Here is a 23,204-nt window from a genome sequence, read left to right as displayed (position 1 = left end):
ATAAACAACTTTTTACCTTTGCTTTTTAAAAAAGAAAAATGTTAATAAATATCCTGAAGGCCTTGGTTTATGAACTTTTGTTAGAAAAATTTAATGAGAAAACGATAAAACAATTAATTTTTCTAACAACTTTTTATATTTCTCATGATAATGATACTAAAACTTTCCTAATATGGTTTATTAACAATTGTTCTAAGAACATCAATTAACATGACCCTTTAAAAAAAAATAGAAAGACACATCCCTAACCATTGTACATGTTTCCCAATTATTCATATTGCAGTGCGGCACCAGTCTGGTTACCCTCTCAAAGGGTAGCTGTCGTCCAATACCCTTTATGTAGAGTATCCCGACATTGTGGGAGTAGTAGAACCCTAACTCGTCACTTTTTAGGCCTTTGTTTAGACTATTGACTAGGAAACAATGTATGCATTGTGAAAGCCTCTCCCATCTCCCCCTCCCATTCTGCTAGTAAAAAGTGACATAACTATGGCCAGTTACTTCTACACACAGATAACTGAAGTGTACCTGCAGTTTTGGTTTTAAATTGTAACAAAATGCCTGTTAATGTCTTAATGACAATCAAATAAATGAGGGAAAAACTCCTATATACAATGGACATATGGCTAATTTCTTCATTCTTCTGTTGATGTGTTGGATACCAGGCCCTTGATCACATGCCGACATTGAAACCTGTCAAACAACATCAGATAAATAACTTCAGAAATTATGGACTTCGTGGTTTTATCATGCTAACATACAGAAATCGATACAAGCACCCAAAACCAGGCAAGTTTGGTGCATTGGCTATTGATCAACTGTAAAGCTGTTTCCATTGGAAGTCACTAAATCCTAGAACAAAGGTGGAAAAAAAAATAGTAAAGATTTTATGAGATTTTCCTAACAGCAACCTTACGTTTACATCATTATGATAAACTTTTAGAAATAAGTAACAGTGTAAAAGAACAGGTGACATAAGGTACATATTAAATTGATTGGCTAATGTACAAAATATTGTCAAGTGATAGAAGGAAAAATAGGATTTGTCAAAATGGCATTACTTGTTAAGACTGATCTCAACAACTTCAGTTCACAGTACTAAAGTTGAATGAAAGATAATAAAGCATTGTAGTCTCAGAGCAGCCCTCAGTAGCAACTTCTAAGTATAGAAGAAGGATTTATATAAAATCTAATTGCTTCAAAATCTAACCCTATCATACCAGATTAAATCATCGGAAGTAGAATCTGACAAACTGGTGGAGCTCCCAGTTTGAGAAGCATGATCCAAAGCATCCATTTCCTGATCTTGGGTTCTGCACTTGAACCGTAGTCTGAAAGGCACAATCTGTAACGAAAATTCTTTCGTAAAAATGCTACCTTATTAGTTATCAAATATCAAGTAATACTAAAATGATAAACATGCATATAATGCATGAAGGTCTTCATGTAAGGAAGCCACAAAATACTTGAAAAATGCTAGCAGCTATAGGTTCAGTTTGGCAAACTCATCTCATGTTCTCTGATACTTGCACTAAGACCAGAATCAGAGATTGTCAGTATGAATGTGACCGAATAATTGATAATGCAAGGAAGATTGAATGCTACTTTTTTTTTTCTTTTTCTTTTTTTTCCTTTTAGAGAAGAAACATATCAGTAGCCTGTGAAACCAATGCTTTGATGCTTTCAAGCTCAGATGGACATGCATGTGAGATGAGTCCATATAAAAGATTTTTATCATTCTCATAAACTTATAAAAAAATATAAAAAATTCTACATGATCCTCTTATGCAATAATCATGAAAAGCAAAACAATCTGATGCTTTCAGTAAGAAAAGGTGACACAGAATGAATTCACCCAACTATTATTAAAAGAGTGATAAGCATCCATAATATTAAATGGAAAGACGATCTGCTGTCTAACCCACTCTGTAGACTTATTCAGTCCATTCCACAGCACAATCATAACTCAGGAGGGTAAAAGAAACAGTATTTTATATGAGATAATAACTGTGTCCTATTTCCTACTTCAAATAGGACACTACTGCAATCTATAAGTGGATTTGGCTAGAAGCACCCACAGTAATGGCACATAGCAATATCTCTAGTAAATTTACAATTAATGAAAAGTGAGAACAATAGTTTATCAAGACTATCCACTATCATGTCAGGTATACAACTGTCTTGTGCACATAAAAGCAAGCAGGCTCACCATACAAAAGAAAAAAAAATGATAAAAAGGCATGCTATTTATATAGCTTTGCTGTTGCACTTTTTACTTAAACCAAAATAAATAAATAAAGGAGAATTGTTACCTTTTTGCTGTATTTAAAATCACGTTTGGGAAGAAAATGCAGAGGCAGGTTGAAAGAACAGGGAGCCTTAACCAATAGAAACAACTTATTGGGGCCTAATAAAAGACAAGAAAAAATATAGATCTTTTATTTTTGCTAAGTAAAAAAGAAAAGAGGATTAGCAAGACAAAACTCACTCAATTAACTACCTGGATAGGAACCAGATCCAGCACCCTTTGAGATCAGCGTCCGAATAGCCTGTCAAAGAAACATGAAATACAAAATTAATAAAAATTTCAATTTAATGTGGAACTTGGAAGTGGAATTAGCACTAAAATACCTTTCTAGAAAGTCCTTGTGCCACTTTGCTTTTGGTGAAATCAATCTCACCACTACCAACAACCTTTCCATGTGAAAAGCACAACTCATAAACATGCTGAGGTCGAATAGGAGTAGCCCCAAGAACCAAAATGACACCCTGTACGTTAGGAATCTCACTCATCATCAATTTAAGCGCATTTTGAAGATTTGAAACCATGTTCATCAGTTTCTCCAGTCTTTTTATTCCATGCTTGACCTCCCTCATTCTGCCAATTAGCTTTCTCCGCGCCTTTATATCAGATTGTGTAAGATCCGTCTCCTAAAAGCTTACAACTCTTTAGAGCACAGAATTCAATCCAAAATGATAAAATGCAAACTAGCCTGTGCTCAACTAACATTACCAATTCTGTAAACTCAGTATTCAGTGTATCAAATTCAAGACTGATATCCTGCAATATGCTGTTTACAAGTGACCGATATTAGATACCATTTCCTATCTAATATCAGATATCATAACTACCATCCTAACTGTCACAACAATAATTAAAAGATCGAATATCAGCTCAACTATTTGTATAAGAACATATAATAGCTTTTCAAAGTCTCCATCTTTGAAGTTTTTCAAGATACAACTGTACTTTTGCCCAACCTATTTTTCAAGCAAAGTAAAGCCATGAAAAAAAGTTTTACCAAACTAACACTAGTGATAGTTTGTCAAGAGTGGTGAAATTAAAATTTAACCTGTTGAATCGGATGTGTCCAGGTGACAAGTGTTTGACACATGTTGGGGTCTAGTACACAAGACAAGACTACTAAACCCAAGATGTTTCCTATTAAAAGAGTGTTTGATTGATCCGCATGAGTCCATGTTTCCAATCCTTGAATAAATTATTATTAAATTCACTATTTCCTATCGGTTCAAAGTTCAAACGAACCTCAATTTGAACTAAATAGTCATTTCATTTGAAGTTAAAAAAATTCACATGTTGGTTAAATAATTAAATTAACTATTTCAATTTTTCTTATCAGCTAAAAAACTTTTAGAACAAATGCTAACAAAGCCTCAAAATTGGTTTTGGTAGAGATTCACATTGAATATTTCTTTTGTTAATTAGGTAGGGATTCAGATTCCAAAAAAAGTATTAAAAAAATATAATAATAATAATTGTGAAATTTATTGGAAACCTGATATGATATGATATGCCACGTAAGACCACAAACTCATATTGAACAAAAAAAAATTAATTAATTAATTAATTAATTTTCCGTCTGATTTTCCTGCACTTTCGGAGCAAACAAACAGAAAAAATAGAGAGGGAGGACTTACGAGGGGATTTGTTGGTGCATGTAAAGAACAAAGCCAACGACGTCGTTGATGACGTGGAAGATAACGGAGCCGTCTATTGACTCTGCCGCCGTCTCGATCTCCGTCTGCTCCTCCATCATCGCCACTGAGAGAGAGAGAGATCTGAAACTACGTTTTAGGTTCTTTGAAAAATGATGTTTTAGCGGGAGTTGTCCTGATTTGCAAATTACATGAGTTTATCTGGAAAAACAATCAAACAAACCAGAAAGGCCCATTCGGCCCAACTAATTGAGCCCGGATTTTTTAACAAGACGCAATTGTTTGGTTTTTTTTTTTTTTTTTTTTTTTTTTTTTTTTTTTTTATTTACAACTTGGTAAAGTGAAAAATTGTAACATCAAATTTATTATTATTATTTTTTTTTTAATAAATGAGAAAGTGGTGTTTCAGTATTTGATCAGACTCTTGTTTATGAGATACATTAAAAGTTCCATGAATTAAACATGAAATCTCTGAATTTAGATCACCATATACTTGCTATTATTAAAATAAAATAAAATAAAGTCTAGGTGATCTTCGGATTTCCATATGCTCCATCTGTTCAATACTAGTGAGTTTTTGTGAGGTTAAGGAAGCCAAAAAATAATGAGTTTTTTTGTTCATTTTTTTCGTAATTAATTGTTTAAGTGACATGTTGTGATTGGTGTATAATAAAAGTAATATCAATAATAAATCCATGTAAAGGAATGTTATACTAATCACTATTTATTACCTCAACTAGTTGTGAAAAAAAAAAAAAATGTAAAATTTTCTATCTCAAAATTATTCAATTACACTTACAGGTTCATAATGGTTGGTTCAATGTTAGTTTTGCAACTAGAGTACAAATGCTTAATCTTAGTGAGCTTGTAATCCGTTAAATCAAAATCAAAGCCAAAGCAATGACCAGTTACAAGGCATGAGGATGTGGTTCGGTTTTGCTGCCTAGATATTGGACTCTTTTGAAGTGCTTTTTGAGTGGGATGATCATGATATTGCCTCTCTATCAAAGTGATTTAAGTCTGAGCATAACTTTAATGGCCATTTATTCGATGCTATTTATGACCGGTTACAAGCCATGCGGTTCTATGAACATGCATTTGTTTGTGAATCTTCTTTTAATAGTGTGGCACTGTGGCTTATCAATTAGCAGATAAGGCTGTGTCTGTTGTTGAATTAGTTTGGCAGGAGGATTTGCCTACTTGTTTTATACATGCACTGGCAACTAAAGTTTCTACCCATTACAAGAAACCAGGAATTGACCAAACCATCATTAGCCATGGTAATCATATTTAACACAAAAAGAAAAGAAAGTCTTAGTTGTCCTTGTTGCTGGTAATTGATTAATTGAGCCACAATTTTGACTGCACATTCAAATTGCGCTAAGGATACCAATGATAGTCCCAAAACACTGTTGTCCACAATATGATGTCTTTATAATTCAGAGACATTTATTTTATATATATACTAACCTCGCCACATGTGCTTTTCATGTGCAAGGCTTTTTTTTTTTTTTGAAGAAGAAGAAGAAGAAGATTATGGTCATATTTAAATTCTTTATTATGCAAAAAAAATCCAAAGAAAAATTAAGAACACAACAAAATTAACAATGAAATTAAACTAAAGTTTGTATAGTGAGTCAAGAACTCCATGTTATCAAAACCCTTAAATTTTTCATTCTGCCAGCCCATGAAATGGAAGAGATTTTCTTCCTTGAATAGGTTCGGACAAATAGGCCCCCAAAAAAAATGCATAAATCAACAAACGAATTCATTCTTTTTACAGTCAAAACAGTTCATGCAAAAACACAATTTTAAAGGGGAATACCAAATAGAACAAAATGATAAATAACAAAAAAAATAATTATTTCTTGGATTCAAAAGCCAAATTTCAATCCAACATAAGAAAAACATAACAAACAAATATACAATAAATAAAAAGGAGCAAAGATGGAAATAAAATTCCCCCAAAACCAAGACTTCTTACGCACTCTTTTGATACAGAATTTTGTTCTTTCAATTGTGACTAGGCTCTCAATGTGATTGAAAATGACCACCTCTACTGCTGGTATAGAATTTGAACCCATAACATCGGCCCAATTAATATCATGAGGTGTGGGTTCCAGTTAGTTCAAATAATAAAAATTTTTATGGTTGAATAAAAGATTTGGAGTTTAATTCTCGTCTACACAAAAAACTTACTGATGTTTTAGTCCGATGATAAAGAGTACATTCATCATAAGTTGAAACTCTATCAAAAAATAATTAATATCATGAGGAGGTTTTTTTCATTGTAGATCATAAAGGTACATCATTCTAGATTTTACAAAGAAGTTCTTCGTTTCTGCCACATCCAACCAAGCTCCATGCTAGGATAGGTCCAATTCTCAATTTTTTTGTCCAAGTCTCCTTAATCCCATATTCATTCTTTACCCATATTTCAAATCTAGGTTCATATTGATGTCTTGAACTAACAACAACGACACAAAGTAATTCATTCTGTGGCGGGCCAAAATTGGGTAAGTTCAATTTTAACCTCACAATTTATTTATAGAGATGGGATGCCAATCAACCTTAGTTACCGTTGTTAGAGTAAATTAATCTAGTGATATTGGAATATGTGCTTGGAATATATGTAAGTCAAGGAAACTAAATAATACTGGTCTTGGATTTATTAAGTTATGCTCCTCGGGTTTAGTCTGAGGTGTAGGTTTACACTAGTTCTTGGGTTACAATGCTATCACTCTCTTTTTTTCTCCTTCCAGATGTTTCATCCCCCACTTCATAGGGATCTCTCTCTCTTATATAGTCATCCAAGTTGTATCATGGCCTTCCACTTGGAGGGCTAGGGCCTTTTTTTCCTAATACTTGTCCCATCAAGGCCTTATTAAAAGGTTTCCCTATTAGGCCATGAGCTGTGATGACACTGTTCAGAGGTCATTCCACCATTAATGCGGCCGGCTAAATGGGTGCAGAGCATTGAATGTGGAGGTGATGGATGCTTTATTTGTACTCTTCCTTCTCTTGCTTGACGACAAACTTTCCATCTTTTCCTCGATGCGTGCCCAATGGTCTTCAGAACTAGACTTCGGTCCTTCCAAGGACGTATCAAGATTCTCAAGGTCCTCAGGCATTCTAATCTTCTTGGGTTTGTGGTTGTGTTGTCATATTTTCTCTGAGAAGTCTTTGACAGTACTTCCCAAGATGTGCTCCTTTGGTGTTGATCTCTTGTCACTCATTCCTGTCCCCGGCTTCTAATCCTCCCACACATTTCTTACAAAAGGGTACCAATCCTAGCCTTTTAAGTTCAATTCTAACAGGCAACTTTATGTACCTACGCACTTCATCTCTAACATTAAACGATATGATAATGTTAAGGTTCACTTTATTTTTCCTAAATGCACCCCACCAATGTAAAGCACCACTTAAGTCCCCCTTGGAAAAAGAATTATCCACAATAATTACATGCACGAGCTTATCCTTTCTTCTCCAAGAATTTGTACTCGATGAGTACACATCAATTCGAGAATGAAATGAGTCTCTCACGTTCTTAGAAAAAGAAATTATGATTTGTGTCTGATTGCCAAGAAAGTATAAAAAAATTCAAGAACACTTGGGAATGTTCTTACAATTTTTTTTCTATCTTTAAAATTTGAAAAAATAATTTTTTTTTTTCAATTTAAATGCTAATATGACACTTTTTTAATATTTATTAAATATTCATATCATAATTATTTTATTCGTCATATCAATGTCACATATACTAATTATGCACGTCGTGTGCCTCGTATGCATTTTTCTTTCGTGAGTTAACATTGATGATCAAATTGACTGTTATCAAAATATAATGACTAAAATGATATTTTTGTCATGGCAAAAAAATAAATAAATAAAAATAAACATAAATAAACAAACTAATTCATTCTTTTGACAGTCAAAACATCCATGTAAAAACATAATTTCAAAGGGGAATACTAAATATAACAGAATGATAAATAGCACACAAAAATTTATTTATTAGATTTGGATACCAAATTTCAATTCGTTTTAATGTAAACCGCAAGGATAGCTACAAAATAAATAAAAACAACAGAGATAATGGAAATAAAATTCTCCCGAAACCGAGACTTTTTACGCTCTCTTTTGACACAAACTTTTGTTCCTTCAATTGTGACTAGGCTCTCAATGTGATTGACTACCTCTATCTCGGCTACAAAATTTAAATTTGAACCCATAACATCTGCATAAGTATTATCATGAGGAGGTTTTATCTGTTGTAGTTGTAGATCATAAAGGTACAATATTGTTGAGGAAGTTGCAAAGAGAAGTTCTTCATTCCTGCCACATCCAACAAAGCTCCATGCTAGGAGAGGTCCAATACTGAATTGTTTTGTCCAAGTTTCTTTCACCCCATATTCATTCATCACCCATATATCAAATCTAGGTTCATATTGTTGTCTTGAACTAATAACAACAATACAAAGTAATCCATTCCTTACAAAAGGATACCAATCATTTTTATCAAATTTCAATTCATTGGGCAACTTTACACTTCATCTCTAATATTAAACGATATGATAATGTTATGAATTATTTCTTTTTTCCTAATTGCACCCCTCCAATGTAAAGCACCATTTAAGTCCCCATTGGAAAAAGAATTCTCCACAATACTTCCATGCACAAGCGTATCCTTTCTTCTCCAATAATTTGTCCTCAATGAATACACATTAACTCCTGAATAAAATGACTCTTTCATCTTCTTAGAATAAGAAACTCTGACCAATTTATAGTCATTGGTTTCCTGATCATAATCAAATCCTAGACCAATATGTAAAAGAATTTCAATTTCACTAAGCTTGTGTACTGGATAATCAGGTTTTGGGGGCTCTTTGAATTCACTAGTGACAGGATTAAACAAAAAATTTGTGTCTCCAATTTTAGAAATATTTAGACACAAGATACCATTACATGAACCTACGATTCTAAAAGGTACCCTGCCATGTTCCTTTTTAAATGGAATAGTTATGTTAAAAACCTCTCGAAATGTTTCATAAGAGAACAAAGATATTAAACATTTTCCACCAAAAGTACCAACACGGCGTGTGACAGCAAGATAGCCATTGTTGCTACGATTAGATAGGTTAACATGCTTGGTGATGAAGATAGGATCTTTGATAATATCATACCATGATTTGCAAACAGACTTGAATTGTAAGATAGTCTTGATGGGTAATCTTGAATATATGTCCATTAATACATCTTCAGGAAGATCATTCAACGTTGCACTCGACATGACATCTCTCTATGAAACGATCATATACAGTATTTGAATGTTAGGCCTTTAATCTGAGAAGAAGTAAAAAAAGAATTCAGGGAATATTATTGCATGGTTGTATATACATAGGCCTACTTGTTTGGGGCATGTTAGCGCACTACAAAAAAAAGGTCCTCTGGCCGCGTTTTTAAAACGCGGCTATATCGCAAAAAAACGTGGCTATAGCCTATAGCCACGTTTTTTTAGGCCACGGTTTACAATGTGGCCTAAAACCCGTGACTATAGGACTGATGGTCCTATGGCCGCACTTTTTAACCGCGGCCCAAGCCCTGGTCCTATAGCCTCGTTTACAACGCGGCCTAAGGGTACGGGCTTAGGCTGCGTTTTAAACGCGGCCTAAGTCTTTACCATAGGCCGCGTTTTAAACGCGGCCTAAGCCTTTACCTTAGGCCACGTTTAAAACGCAGCCTAAGGTTGATCCTTAGGCCGCGTTTAAAAAGTGCGGCCATACCTCCCATTGTGATGGCCTGTGACACTCGTTTAAGCCGCGTTTTAACCGTGGCCTAAGGTTCAGGTCTTAGGCCGCACTTTTTAAACGCGGCCTAAGGTTCAACCTTGGGCTGCGTTTAAAACGCGGCCCAAAATTATAACCTTAGGCCGCGTTTTAAGTGCGGCTTAAGCCCCCCGAATTCTTATTATGAATTGGTCTATAGCCACGTTTTTAACGTTTTAAAAACGTGGCTATAGTTTTTTTTTTTTCCCTTCTTATTTCCTTTTTCTGGGCAGATTTTTACAAACCTGTCAAACATACAAAATATCTCTAAACCTGTCAAACCCAGACTTCCAAGCATTAATTTTCTCTAATAAGAATTTTCTCAAGCATTAATTTTCAATATTCCAAACAACTATACATGAAGAGTCCACGAAGTTACAATATTTGACACAATATTACAATCATGTTTACAATATTTTCAATATCCACGAAGTTACAATATTCCGAATATCCAAACAATTATACATGAAGAGTCCTCACTATGATGTAGCGCTATTACCTGAAAATATTATATACGCAATATTAGTAGCACATAATATTGCAATAAACACGCAAGTTTTATGGCCATTAAACGCAAAGTTTGTATTACTTGAATAACGGCTTAAACTTGAGATGACATTCTTTTGTAAGAAGGCTACCATTTCATCCATTCTCCGCTTTGCCTCACCCATTTCCCGCTTTGTTTCGTCCAGCTGCTGCTGATGCCATCTTTCTGATTCGCGCATTGCTTCGGCCAGTTGCTGCTCATGCCATGCATCTGACTCCCGCTTTGCTTCGGCCAGTGCTTCGGCTAGTTGCTGCTTATGCCGTGCATCTGACTCCCGCTTTGCTTCGGCCAGTGCTTCGGCCAGTTGCTGTTGATGCCTTTGCTCTGAGTCAGCAAGTTGGTCCCTCATCGAATTTTCCAATGCAGTCATTCGTTGGGCCGTTTCAGTGGACGACGGCCCAGGCACACATGGAAGGTTGGACCCACTTCTTCCTGATGGGGTTGGTCCAAAACCGACCCCACGGACACGTCCAGAATGTTCTTTGCCCATCACTTGAGCGAACGCATCATCTTTTGCCCAGAGAATTCCATCGCGATGGTCTCCTACTAGTTTGCCCCCGTTGGCTAAAATTGCTTTCATTTTCTCCTGTTTTCATATAAGAACCAAATAACATATTATTTGCTATAAACATTTCACGCACAAATTAGAAAATAAATAGGTTATGATATAGGCTTACAATCTTCTCTCGCACTTCATTACTAATAGGAGTCTCATCTTTCGTGCAGTATGCTTTTATGAAAACATCTGCACGCTCCACTGCTTGGCCGCTTTCTTTTGCCTACATCATATTCAACAGTCTCATTACAATAGTGAAAATTTATGTTGGTGATATGAAGCGAGAATCGACAACCAAACATAGCAAATGGAATTTGGAACATAACATGCAATATAACCATAAAACAAATTCCGTAAACATGTAGTTTATTACGTTCAAAAAGACGAGTTGTTGGAACAAATCAAGCGATTTTTGGTACCAACCCTCTTGCCCTTTGATTTAATAAAATAGCCATTTTATAAGAGGTAACGTTTGAAAAAGTGTGGCCATAGCACCCTTGTTGACAGCTTTGAAGACATTTTCGCCTTGGGCCACATTTTTAAAAACGTGGCCTCAGAACCTGTCTATGGCCCCGCGTACAAAACGCGACCTTAAGGTTCTGTGAAGCCGCGTTTTCTTAAACGGGGCTTTAGGCTCAACCTTGGGCCGCATTTTAAAAATGCGGCCACAGTAAAAGAAGACAAAAAAAAAAAAAAAGAGTTTGAGAAAAAATAAAATGCGGAAGTCCTTAGGCCGCGTTTTTATCTCAAAAAAACGCGGCCTTAGAACCTGCCTATGGCCCCGCGTATGAAACGCGGCCTTAAGGTTCGCCTTGGGCCACATTTTTAAAAACGGGGCTTTTGCCTGACCTTGGGCCGCGTTTTTTATGGCCGCGGGTTAAAAAACGCGGCCCAAGGCCCCCGCGTTTTGTAGTGTAGTTTTTGCATGGCAATATATAAACTACAAAGCAGCAGCAGAGCCAAGTTACTCCAAGATTTAGTTTTTTACGATTTGAATATTCAAGGTTTTGACTTGGTCTCCGAAAATATTTGAGCTATTCTAACGAACATCCTAGCAAGAAAAGGAAGAATATTGACTCAATAATGTTAGGGGCACAACTTTTCTCACAAAGAATTTCACAAATATGAAAGTGATTGAGTGCAAGTAATGAACACAACTGACACTAATGGAGCCTGTGTTGCAGAGTTTTGGTCATAAACTTATAGAACATATAATATACAAGAAAATATTGATGTCAACAACAAATAATCATGTGATGAGAAAATAAATTATACAAATATTTCGCTTTCTATATAATCTACTCAGAGAAAACATTCCATGTCATTACATCACAGCTCTCAAATTCAAACTTTATAAGCTATCATTAAAAATGTGCAACAGGCTACAACAACAATAAAAAAAAATAAAAACAAAAACCTAAATCTAAAAGGTGCAATGACTCTGAGATTAAGAGAGACAGAAGTTTAGAGAAAAATGAATTAGGCCATGGACAGTTGTTATAATTCCTTTGGGAATGGATTCATATTTTCAGTGGCTGTGTAAGTTCACCGTTAATTTCATATAAGCATAATCTATCAACACAAACATGGAATTTCAACCTATCTATAAAACTTGTTGATAAAAGTCATATAGGGTCTGTTTGGATAGAACTTATTTTGCTGAAACTGAAAACTGAAAACACTGTAGCAAAATAATTTTTAAATGTGTGAATAGTTCTATGGGACCCATTTTTAATGAAAAAATTGATCAAAAATGAAATTTGTGGGTCCGTGAACAGTGCACGAATACACTGTTCACGGAAGACCGGTCAAAAGTTGCGGCTACTGTTTATGTACTGTACATAAACAGTACCGCTTGTTGGGGGAAAAGGCGTGAAAAAAAAAAAAAAAAAAAAGGAGAGAAAACGCAGGAAACTTAAAACGCAACGTGGATCCAAACTCAGCTTAGTATACAATAAAAAGGTAATGAATACAACAACAACCAAAAAAATAAAAAAATACCTGCAAAGTTGTAGGCAGTGTGGAAAGGAGAAGGAAAGAATACAGCACCAAAAAAAAAAAAAAAAAAAAAAGAGTAGTAGAAAGAAGAATACTCCAAAAAACTGTGTAATATAGAGAGAATTTTAAGTTGTGAAGGAGTTGATATGAACAAATAAAAAAAAGGAGTTAGGTGAAAATCAAATACTATCTTTTATTATTTTATTATCACAAAAACAAAACATAGTCTTAAAAAAAAAGATAAAAAACTTAGGTTGATGCACAATAGTATTTACTATTTAATTCTATCTTACTTGCCATTTCTTTTCTTTTTTTTAAAAAAAAAAATTCTATCCTATTTGCTTCTATGTTTTTTAAAAAATTCTATCCCATTGATTTTAGATTTGTTGATAATACACAATTATACATATGTTTTCTTTCTTTCTTTTTTCTTTTTTTATGCATAAGGTGCTTACAATTGTGTGTGTGTGTGTATATATAGAGAGAGAGAGAGAGTTTTAAGTTGTGAAAGAAGCTGATATGAACAAAAAAAATGAGTTATAGGTGAAAATTAAATATTATCTTTTGTTACTTTATTATTAGGAAAAAGATGGTGTAGGATTCATGTTTATCCAAAAATGCAAAAAAAAAATAGAAACATAGTCTTTAAAAAAGGAACAAAAACGTAGGTAGATGCACAATAGTTTAAAATGACCTTTTGGCAAACGTAGGTGGTGAAGGTTTGCAAGCAGAGGATATTGCATGCATCAACTTTTGTCCCCCATATCCTCTGCTTGCAAACGTTCACCAAACACCGCTCTCAAAACTCCAAAGGAGCAACTTCTTTTTTGGGAAATTTTCTAAAAAATCCAAACAGATTTTTGCATTACAACTTCAATCCATTGAAGAAAATGAACTTCACTTCTGACATAACATTATATGATGCTCACAAAGAAGACTAAAAATAATTTACATATAACTAATTCGTTACAATACAGATTCTATGTGTGTAAAATCTGAATATGCCGGCCCAAGTATCCAGCGCTTAGATAAAACTATTGGCTAATTAAAACTCATTCCGACTTTAACATTGTCTAAAAGATGCATAAACCATGTAGCAAAAACGAGGCTTCATAACCTGCTCTTCCCTATTGCAACATCAGCTTCTTCTCTCTTTTCCTTTTTATTGATAAGTTACACATGTAATAGGGTTTGAACTCATGACTTCTTGCAACATCAGCTGTTCCTCTAAACTAGAAACACCCATGAAGCTAGGAGCATCAGCTTCCCTCAACCATAACCATTTGGAGAATCTCTGGAACTAACAAAAGGGGTTTTTGTATACCATCTGGCAGTATCAACTGGGCAGGATTTCCTTTGAAGTTTATGAGTAAAAAGGGCACCACCACCCAATGATGAAGAAGCGTGGCCTTGTTGGAAGGTATGGAAGTTATACACCATACCGTCTTAGAGCTTTGCTTAAAGTTGGCATTACATTATATGCTTGGTACGATCTTCTAAGCTCAATAATGGAACCCACCTGACAAACAAATGTCAAGGCTCATTAGACAAATTGCATACATAAGACAACTGTACAAACCATTTAGATAAGAGCACTGTTGAAGGAAGGCATAATTCGGTAATTTATCTTAAATAGTATTTCCAATGGAGACGTTCAAGATTGAAATCTTCCCCCCCCCCCCCCCCTCCACCAACAATCATATAAAAAAATCAAAGCAACTAACTAATGTGCCAAGACTATGGATGCATTCAAGTCAAAATTACAACTCCAGCAGTGAAAACATATACATATATAGCTAGGTTAACTGACAATAGTCTAGAGTCAATTTAGAGTTTTAATATTTGTGGTAATTTAATAAGCATTGTGAGCTTCAACATGCTCGCAAAATGCATTAAGTGGCACATATTTAAATCAGCATTAGTCAACTTTCAGAGGAAGCTATCTCTAGAATTCTAGATAGTGTGGCAAAATGAGCACATGCATATTTACAGGGCCTAAAGTTAGTACTATACTTACAATGATCAAGACAGATGTGAACCCAATTGCAAATCCTGCATTTATACGGCGCAAGTAATGATCTAGTATGGTTGATGTAGTTGCCAACAAACTTAACAACAGGCCTCCTGTGCAATGTCCACAAAGGAATGGCCAAAAAGCAGCAAGCAAACAAACAAAATTTAAGTCAACAACCACTATTTATAGTGGAATAAAGTTGAAATTGCACATTATGCTACTTTGATTTAAATACAGACCCCAAAAGCGTGTCGATGCCTGAATCTTTGTGAGGTATTCTATGGTAGCCTTCCCAGGTTTTATGTTTGGTATCCTTGCACCCATCTTATTTAAGTAATCAGCAATTTCCTTTGGCAAGTTGGCCTGGACAGAATTACCATTTAAGAGAGACCTTTTTACAAAGATGAAAACTGAAGGATTATAAGACTTCAAATCAAGGGGCTGCTTAGCAAAATATAGTAAATTTCATTGTTTGTTTTAACTAGTATAAAGAGATAATCAATTAAGTGAAAACACATGTCATAGTAAATCAAGGTTAGAGATATATAGCCTCATTTCACATTCTAAGAACTACCCTAAACGATATAAAATGGTATTATTAATGGTTCTATACTTCTGTTTCAAATTATGATAATGATGTTTGAAATGGCTTTTTATTTCTAAACATTCATATAGTAATTAAATAAATCAAAATTTAAAAAGCTTGTTTATTCATTTGCATTCCTCAATCACATTTACATTGTGCCAACATAGAAGGTGCATGCACCAGTGTGAAATTATATTTAATTCATGAACTACCACAGCTTGACTTAGGTGCTGTACTGATTTCAATCCTTCCAATCGTCACTTAGTTCTGCCAAACATCAAACAGTATAAAGGTCCAGAATATTTTGAGCCATAGAGGCCATGCTTCGAGAGGGAGTCCATCACAAATTTTAGCACAAAATAAAAATGACCACTTGGCTTTATATTTTTGTGTCATGTAACTAAGTAGTGATTTCCAAAGAAGATTAAAATCCTGGAGGAGAGGAAAATCATGAAAACAATATATTGTAGAAAGATTGTCTAGCAGCGCATAAATTTCTAGGATAGTAGAAGTGTAGAACATAAAGTTAAGAAGAAACTTACAATGTCAAATATATTAAATAAGAAGACAAAAAACGCATATATTGTATAGTAAACCCAAGGCTTTGCACCAAGAGAGGTTTCGGGGTTCAATATCTCCTTCACATGCTCCCAGAAAGGTGATCCAAGGAGACTGCCAAATGAACAGCTGTGTTAGTAGTAAATTCTTTACAAAACAAATACAGCTGACAAGTAAGAGAACTTTTTCCTTTTTTTTTTTTTTTTTTTTTTTTTTTTTTCCCCCTGGCCTGAATAATAAGCAGTGAGCAAGGCAGCTAATAACACGCATGCATAAAAAATGAACGAGAAAAGGACACTTCAACTGTTTTCAGGGTGTACATTCTCAAGCTCAAGATGCAAAATGCACATATAATCATCTAAATCAATCGTGAGTGAAATAACCTTGCAAGAATGCTGGGAAATCCCAAGAGGTAAGTGGCAGTAAGGACGGGCTGCATTCCTGATGGATTAATATTGAAAGGGATATAGGGCTCCACTTCAGTGACTGGGGAGTCCTCTCTGTCCAAAAAACAAAAGTGTCAATGAACCAATTATATTACCAGATACCATAATTTAGTGCTCTGACAATGCTTAGGTATATGGTTAGGACAACTTCCACTAGTTTGTTACCTATTGCATATTATTAGTCAATATTCAAGCAATCAAACATACAACATATGATAGTGGTAACAAAAGGCAGAACTATAGAGTAACTCTTGCCAAAATAATCTCATCAGGCAATATTGTGGGAAAAAAAATAAAACTAGGATAAAGAAAACTTGTGTAATGTATATTTGTTTAAGAAGAAAGAGACGGTAAGTTTTGGACAAACAATGGTATTACCTTGCAGCAGAAGCAAGTTTGAAACCATAATACTGCAGCTTAATTTTCCTACAACCTTCAGTTACCACAACTGCCCACATAGTGACCACAGTGAAAATACCCAACACTGCAATTACATAGGGCCACCAACTGACAGCACTTCCTGCAATATAAATTGATTGTCACCTACTGAAATTAAATTGAAGGTATATTTTCCTGCAATGCTCTATATGTTTCAGCATAAAACACTTACCACATTTTCTGCCATTTGGTAGAGCTGAAAATCTCAACCAACAGAAAAAATTTTCCACAATCAATGGAAAATAAGCCAAAAGAGGCATAAAAGGTTTCATGCTTCTTAGAAGCATAAAAGGTTTCATGCTAACATTTCCATGGCTTCCCTTCTCCACAAAAAATACCACAAAAAGCTTTCATCTCAACATTAAGCCTCTGTGTGCGTGTGAACTGCCTCTCTAAACATTGCTCTCTCTCTATGTTGGATTTCTTTTTCTTTGGATTTCTTCTGTCCACAGAGGCAAAAAATGCTTTATGCTTCCATGGCTTCCCTTCTCCACAGAACAGACCATATAAAGCTTTCATCTCCACACTAAGCCTCTGTGTGTGAGAAGTTCCTCTCTAAAATAATGCTCTTTGTTGGATTTTTTTTTTTTTTTTTTGGCTTGGAATTTCTTGTCTGTCCCTAAGGTTTTCAATTCTGTGCCCAAACACAACAAAAAAAAAATAGTGAATCAATGTCATTCACTTTTCTGTTAATTTTGTGAAGTTATTCTATCTGGGTTTTTTTCTAGGGTGTTTTTCATGGCTTTGGAATGGTAATTGTTTGTGAGTTTGTGTTTATTTGTGGTGATTGAGGAATGGGTGATTGTGCAGTATCTAAATTACTGTTCTACAATGACAAGAATTATATGAAATACTTATGAATATACCAGTTACAAGAACATGATAGTCAAATGGCAAACTAGGTTCAATCATATGACCAAGTGTGCGTTTGGGTTAGGATTAAAAATTAAAATTATTTCACTATTTAGCTTATTTTTGCTACTATTTATGGGTCCCACTGCACTTTTTGACACTATTCATAGGCTCCACTGTACTATTTCAACTAGTTTTTGCCTTTATCTACAGTACTATCAACAATAATTTTTCAATTTCAGCAAAATAAGCGGTATCCAAACACACCATAAAAATAAAGATCTCAATAAATGTGATAAATGTCATATAGATTTGATTGAGTTTGTGTAAATTAATGTTTATAAAGTTCTACTTTGCCAATTGTTTCAAAATAAATTTATGTATGTCAATCTAGAAAGCACGGATGTGGCTGGAAGGGTGTTGCACCCAAGTCCAACACGGCCCGACGCAAGACGTAGTGTCCGACGCGGTTGCCTGCGCGTTAGTGCCGGCGTTTGAGCTTTTTTTTTTTTTTTTTTTTTTTCTCGGATTCGCGCCGACTCGGCTTGATTCGCACCAACTCGGCTTCGATTTTGGCCAAATCAGCCCGGTTCGGCGCAAATCGGGCCGTATTGGCCATATCGGATCGTATCAGCCGATGACTGAAACGGCCGAAACAAGCCGAAATCGGCCTTGAATCTAGCCGGAACAGCCGAAATTCCCACCTCAGAGGCATAGTAATGTGTTTCTTACCTTCTTCTTTCTTTGTTTTGTGAATCAAGGCATAGTAATGTGTTTTTTAAGAATATTTTAATAGTAAAAATATATAGAAAATATAAATAAAAATATTTTTAATAATTTTTTAATCGCCGAGTCCCACATCCTTCTTTTTCAAAAATTGTTGAGTCCCACACCCGTACCCGAGTCCCGAAACGCACCCGTGCTTCATAGATGTCAATTTAAAATCTTAAAAGTATCACATGTAATTTGGTTGTCTCTCTATGTATGGGCACAGAATTTGTTTTTAAGTAATTGAATTTTGAACTGCATACTACTAGTTTACACAAATGATTTTACACAGTTAGGATTTAACATAATATTCCATTAGAGGTTCTGAAATTAGGGCTACATCATGCTCTGATTGTGATGTTAAACATCGAACTTAAGAAGATGCAACAGAAATTAAGTCATGAGCAACAAAGACAGACTTGACCTTCTCTCATTAAACTATAAAATATAAGAGTAGATTGAATAATATCAAAAATTATTTTACACCTAGAAAAAGGGAGGCAGAGATCAAAATATTTATAGATTTAAGTTCATCTCTTATCACAAACCTGAGAGCTGAGACAGCATTTTGTATAATGTTTCCGTATAGCCCGTCAATATTCCCACACATATAATTAGAGATGAACCTTGACCTGAAATATGCATAACAGGTCAGACTAGAAGAGAAGATTACATCATACAAGATCAGACAATGTTCCTAATTACCTAAAACTTGATAGTACGTTACCATCATGTCTACTTTTTCTTTCCTTTTTTGGAATGGAAGAGAACAAAACAAGAAAATAGGCTATCTCTTTCATCTTTAGAAGGCATAGAATCAACCAGAACCAGAGGTCCAATGTACCAGATCAACTAGAATTGGCAATACCAGCATTTCTGGTTGGAGTACAGCAGTATGCCCTTCTAAGACAAAAGGTGCCGCTATAAAAATACTGACAACCACGTCAGAAGGGAAAAACTAAAAAGAAAGAAGCTAGGAGTTTGAAGGAATCATTAAGCAGTTGATTCTGTAATGAAATCAAATATTGAAGAGAATGAAGCACACAGTAGCACAAACCCTATCAAAGAAAAGAATGATCACATATTCTACAGTAGCATTACATTTCATGTTTTGATACATTCTCTCATAGTTCAGCATTTGAGTTCTAATATTATATAGCCCTCCCAGGCAAAAAATCTCTCATGCTATTCCTAAAATAATTGCAAACTAACTTCTTTGATCCTAAGCAATACAAAAGATTTCTAGATAAGAACACGTTCAATACATGCATCAGAATAATTATATGTGCTATATGAAAATTTCTGGTCATATATGTTTTTCAAATGAAAATCTTTTGTTCTGAACTTTAGTACTGAACCTTTCTTCTTAGCATAAGCATTGACTGAACATATACTCTTAAGAAAGCCAATCACAGGTTCAAAAATAATCTAAACAAAATAAAGCATCTAAAATGTTTCCCATTATTTATTTATTTGATAAATATCATACTCGACATAATGTCCTGTAATCTAGAAGAACAAAAAAATTTCATTGGTTGTTTTCTTTACAGGAAAATTAAGATTTATCCACAAATATAGTGTGAATAAACAACAACAAGAGAAGTATAAGAAATACAATAAAAATGCAAACTAATATGTCAAGAATACTACCAAATCCAGATTCTGATATGGTATCACAGATCCATGTCGTAGTCATTGCACCACAGACCAATAAAAGAGCCGTTACCATCACATGCTTGACCCTGCCAAATCCATAAAATTGTAAGCCCTAAAAGAAAATCTCTTTCAAAGAACAAAGAAATAAATGATAATCTTGGCCCAGAACCTTCTGGCTCGGTGGCACAGCCCATTTTTTTAATGGTGGAGAAATTGGGTTAAAATCCCCCCCCCCCCACACCCCCACTTGTAAGCAAAAATAAAAATAAAAATATAATCATCTTGTTACTATGGTATCATGATCACCTAACTGTAACCAAAATTAATACACATACTATAGTTTGAGGATTGCGTGCATTGAATATAGCATAGATACCAACCATCAATTAGAAAGAAGAATATTATATAGTAAAAAACAAAGATTAAGACATGCTAGGTGCAGTAGTGGATAAGGCAACCCAACATCTTTGATATCAGAAAGAAAATGTATTGTCAAATCATCTTTAGAGCATTTTACTTCCAACTTGTGAAAGGAAATTGAAATCTTAGTACATTTTTGAAAATGATTTCTTCCCAGCAAATTACCTATGACTAGCTGCGTAAATTGAATATTGAAGTGAGTAGCAAGCAACTATCACAGCCTCCAATATTGCGAAGCCAAGAGACATCCACCATCTGAAATGGAAGAGACATTCATAGGGTTGAGAATCTTCAAAATACATTTACGAAACAAACACTACAAAATTGCGTAGCAAAGACTCGCTCACTGCTTGAGATGAATAACTAGACACACATATAACTCTTAATCTTCTCATGGCCATCTAAGCCTTCCTTCCGTAGCTTTACTAAGGAGGGAACTACATGACAGAGTACCTGTACATCAAGTTCATAAAATTCAGCACAGATATTGAATAGTATATATCTAATAGAGGGCCTATAAAGTAAGAATTCAGCACATTTGTGTATCATGGCAGAAGAAATGCAGCAACCTGCATGATAATTGATGCTATTATCTGAGGACTGATCCCAAGCTGAAAAAGTGACAGCTTAAGCTCTCCTGTGAAATCACCAAGTTCATCTGCCAGAAGCAACATTAATGATTATACACATGTATAAATTGAAGTTATAATAAATGAAGGCATTGAATTTCCACAGTTGCAAAAACAAGTTTTTGTTCATTCATGGCAGACAAATCATATAGGTGTTAAACAGTATAGGAATAGTCATATGGACATCATAAATATATATATAAATACATATATGTACACATTTTTCTTTTTCTTTTTTGTAACTTACCAACAGAGCCTGAGACAAAGCTGAGGTAATCTTGAGGTACCAATCTTCTATCAAATCCAGGTAAAGGAATGAAATATCCAACACGACTAATTATAATTAGTACAGCTGTCACAAATAACCTACGACGTATCTCGCTCTTGAAAAATGATTCAGCAGCATTATTCAGGACAGAACTCAGCCGTACAAAATCTAGAAACCTATTTTTAAACATTTTGGGTATGTGCTGTACAGTCTTAGTGTTATTAATCTCAAGCAAACTAAGAGTATCTGCCCCATCATCAGGCTTCAGAGGTACAACATTAAAATTTTGAGATGCTGTAGATGTAGCATCAACATTCACATAGTCACTTTGGAGCTGATCTGAGAAATTAACACAGAATTTTTTGTTCACTTTGGAGAAGAAAGGCTTGTTTTGGAACAGGAAATGCCTCCTATGGGATTCCAAAGGATTTCTCTTAAAGGTAACTTGGGTTTTGGCAAACAGTGGATTACAAAATTGCAGACCACGTTCCGCATGTCCACCTGTAATTAAGATGTAATAGTTGCACAATAAGTCCAGATACAAATATATCTGTATTCAGTATACCAAAGTCATCCAGGAAGCTATACTATTATTCACTGTGAAGCCAATTGGTGATATAGCAAATGATAGAGCATGTTAATTATATGAAGCAAAACACTCCAAGAGAGAGACCTCCAGAAAAAGTTTTCCAACCCAACAGATGAGGATGACAAAAGATTGCTGACCCCAAGCTTCCAAAAGTAACACAACTTCAATCGATGACTCCAATGTCTAAATGTGCCCTTTTGATTCCTTATAATTTTACAATTTGAAGAGGAAGGCCAATTAAAAGAGACAGAAATGATAATCTGGAGCTAGACTAAGTATAACTCTTCTAGTGCATTCACACAACCCACAATGAACGATTATCAATAAACCCTGTCATTCATATTATGAAAAATATAAAAACGAATGGTTCTAGTGTGAAAAGTCCCATGCTGGGATTTTGCCCCATATCCATCCAATGTTCACAAAGATGAAACACTATTTGGCACAGAAATCAACTCCAGCATGCAATTCTGAACACAATCAAAATTCAACACAGCAACAATTTTTCTCATAGTAACCTTATACAATGTAATTCTTTAGGAGAGCTTTGCATACACACTCTCTGTACTTAAGGTCTCTCCTCCATGTCAATAAAAGTTACATCTTCAAATATACAAAAAGAAAATAATAATTGTAATTAAAGTAACAATCTTTTAGGCCACATACAGCTTAATCACATTATTCTAATAGATAATACACAGAAACAATTCTCATACTAACCAAATCCACAATCCTAATAATTCTCCCAAATTTCTTACGTTACTTATAAAAAAAAAAACAAAATTCTTCAAAACTACAACACAAACACACACCACAATATATTATCAACCTTGGCTAAACCAATGCAAGTAACTCATAAACTGAAAATTTAGCAAACCCCAACAATAACTATCCAAAAGAAAAACTTTTTCTTGGACCAAAATCATCGCACACACAAAACACAAAGAAGCAAAATTCCCACATGTCACGCCAAAGAAAAAAAAAGCACTAAGCCAAATAAAATTTAAGAAATTGCATCTAAAGAATGACACCCTCTTGGTTTCTTATGAAAAAAAAAATGATAATAAAGTCCAATAAACAAAACGAAAGAAACAAAT

At 34.6% G+C, this 23,204-nt stretch overlaps 4 protein-coding genes across 4 annotated transcripts in view; all 4 read right to left on the bottom strand.

Moving 5' to 3' along the window:
• Positions 1-199: 199 nt before the first annotated feature.
• LOC115971966 lies at positions 200-4,115 on the bottom strand. Its single transcript, XM_031092094.1, has 7 exons — positions 3,940-4,115; positions 3,014-3,071; positions 2,632-2,931; positions 2,501-2,549; positions 2,313-2,407; positions 1,221-1,345; positions 200-693 (listed from the first exon to the last, which is right to left on the bottom strand). Exons 1-7 carry the CDS (start codon positions 4,056-4,058, stop codon positions 636-638), a joined length of 804 nt encoding a protein of 267 aa, XP_030947954.1. The 5' UTR covers positions 4,059-4,115; the 3' UTR covers positions 200-635.
• Positions 4,116-7,991: 3,876 nt separating this feature from the next.
• LOC115970394 (F-box protein At3g07870-like) lies at positions 7,992-9,247 on the bottom strand. Its single transcript, XM_031090032.1, has 2 exons — positions 8,505-9,247; positions 7,992-8,418 (listed from the first exon to the last, which is right to left on the bottom strand). Exons 1-2 carry the CDS (start codon positions 9,245-9,247, stop codon positions 7,992-7,994), a joined length of 1,170 nt encoding a protein of 389 aa, XP_030945892.1.
• A 1,014-nt stretch (positions 9,248-10,261) lies between these two features.
• Positions 10,262-11,404, bottom strand: LOC115970392. The gene is made up of 4 exons (XM_031090031.1): positions 11,381-11,404; positions 11,007-11,108; positions 10,372-10,915; positions 10,262-10,281 (listed from the first exon to the last, which is right to left on the bottom strand). Exons 1-4 carry the CDS (start codon positions 11,402-11,404, stop codon positions 10,262-10,264), a joined length of 690 nt encoding a protein of 229 aa, XP_030945891.1.
• Positions 11,405-13,764: 2,360 nt separating this feature from the next.
• LOC115970391 (preprotein translocase subunit SCY2, chloroplastic-like) overlaps positions 13,765-23,204 on the bottom strand; it is an 11,679-nt gene continuing 2,239 nt past the window's right edge. The window contains exons 2-13 of the mRNA XM_031090030.1: positions 21,498-22,019; positions 21,191-21,279; positions 20,995-21,074; positions 20,787-20,876; positions 20,196-20,287; positions 19,094-19,177; positions 16,866-17,007; positions 16,425-16,541; positions 16,026-16,155; positions 15,137-15,260; positions 14,901-15,007; positions 13,765-14,402 (exon numbers count right to left, since the gene is read on the bottom strand). Coding sequence (XP_030945890.1) covers positions 14,313-14,402; positions 14,901-15,007; positions 15,137-15,260; positions 16,026-16,155; positions 16,425-16,541; positions 16,866-17,007; positions 19,094-19,177; positions 20,196-20,287; positions 20,787-20,876; positions 20,995-21,074; positions 21,191-21,279; positions 21,498-22,019 — 1,667 coding nt within the window. The 3' untranslated portion in view covers positions 13,765-14,312. The remainder of the gene's footprint in view (positions 14,403-14,900; positions 15,008-15,136; positions 15,261-16,025; positions 16,156-16,424; positions 16,542-16,865; positions 17,008-19,093; positions 19,178-20,195; positions 20,288-20,786; positions 20,877-20,994; positions 21,075-21,190; positions 21,280-21,497; positions 22,020-23,204) is intronic.

Source organism: Quercus lobata, chromosome 12 (genome assembly GCF_001633185.2).
Source record: "Quercus lobata isolate SW786 chromosome 12, ValleyOak3.0 Primary Assembly, whole genome shotgun sequence".
NCBI classification, from domain to species: Eukaryota; Viridiplantae; Streptophyta; class Magnoliopsida; order Fagales; family Fagaceae; genus Quercus; species Quercus lobata.
Note: the sequence above shows the minus strand (reverse complement) of the source record. Positions and strands in the feature narration are given on the sequence as shown.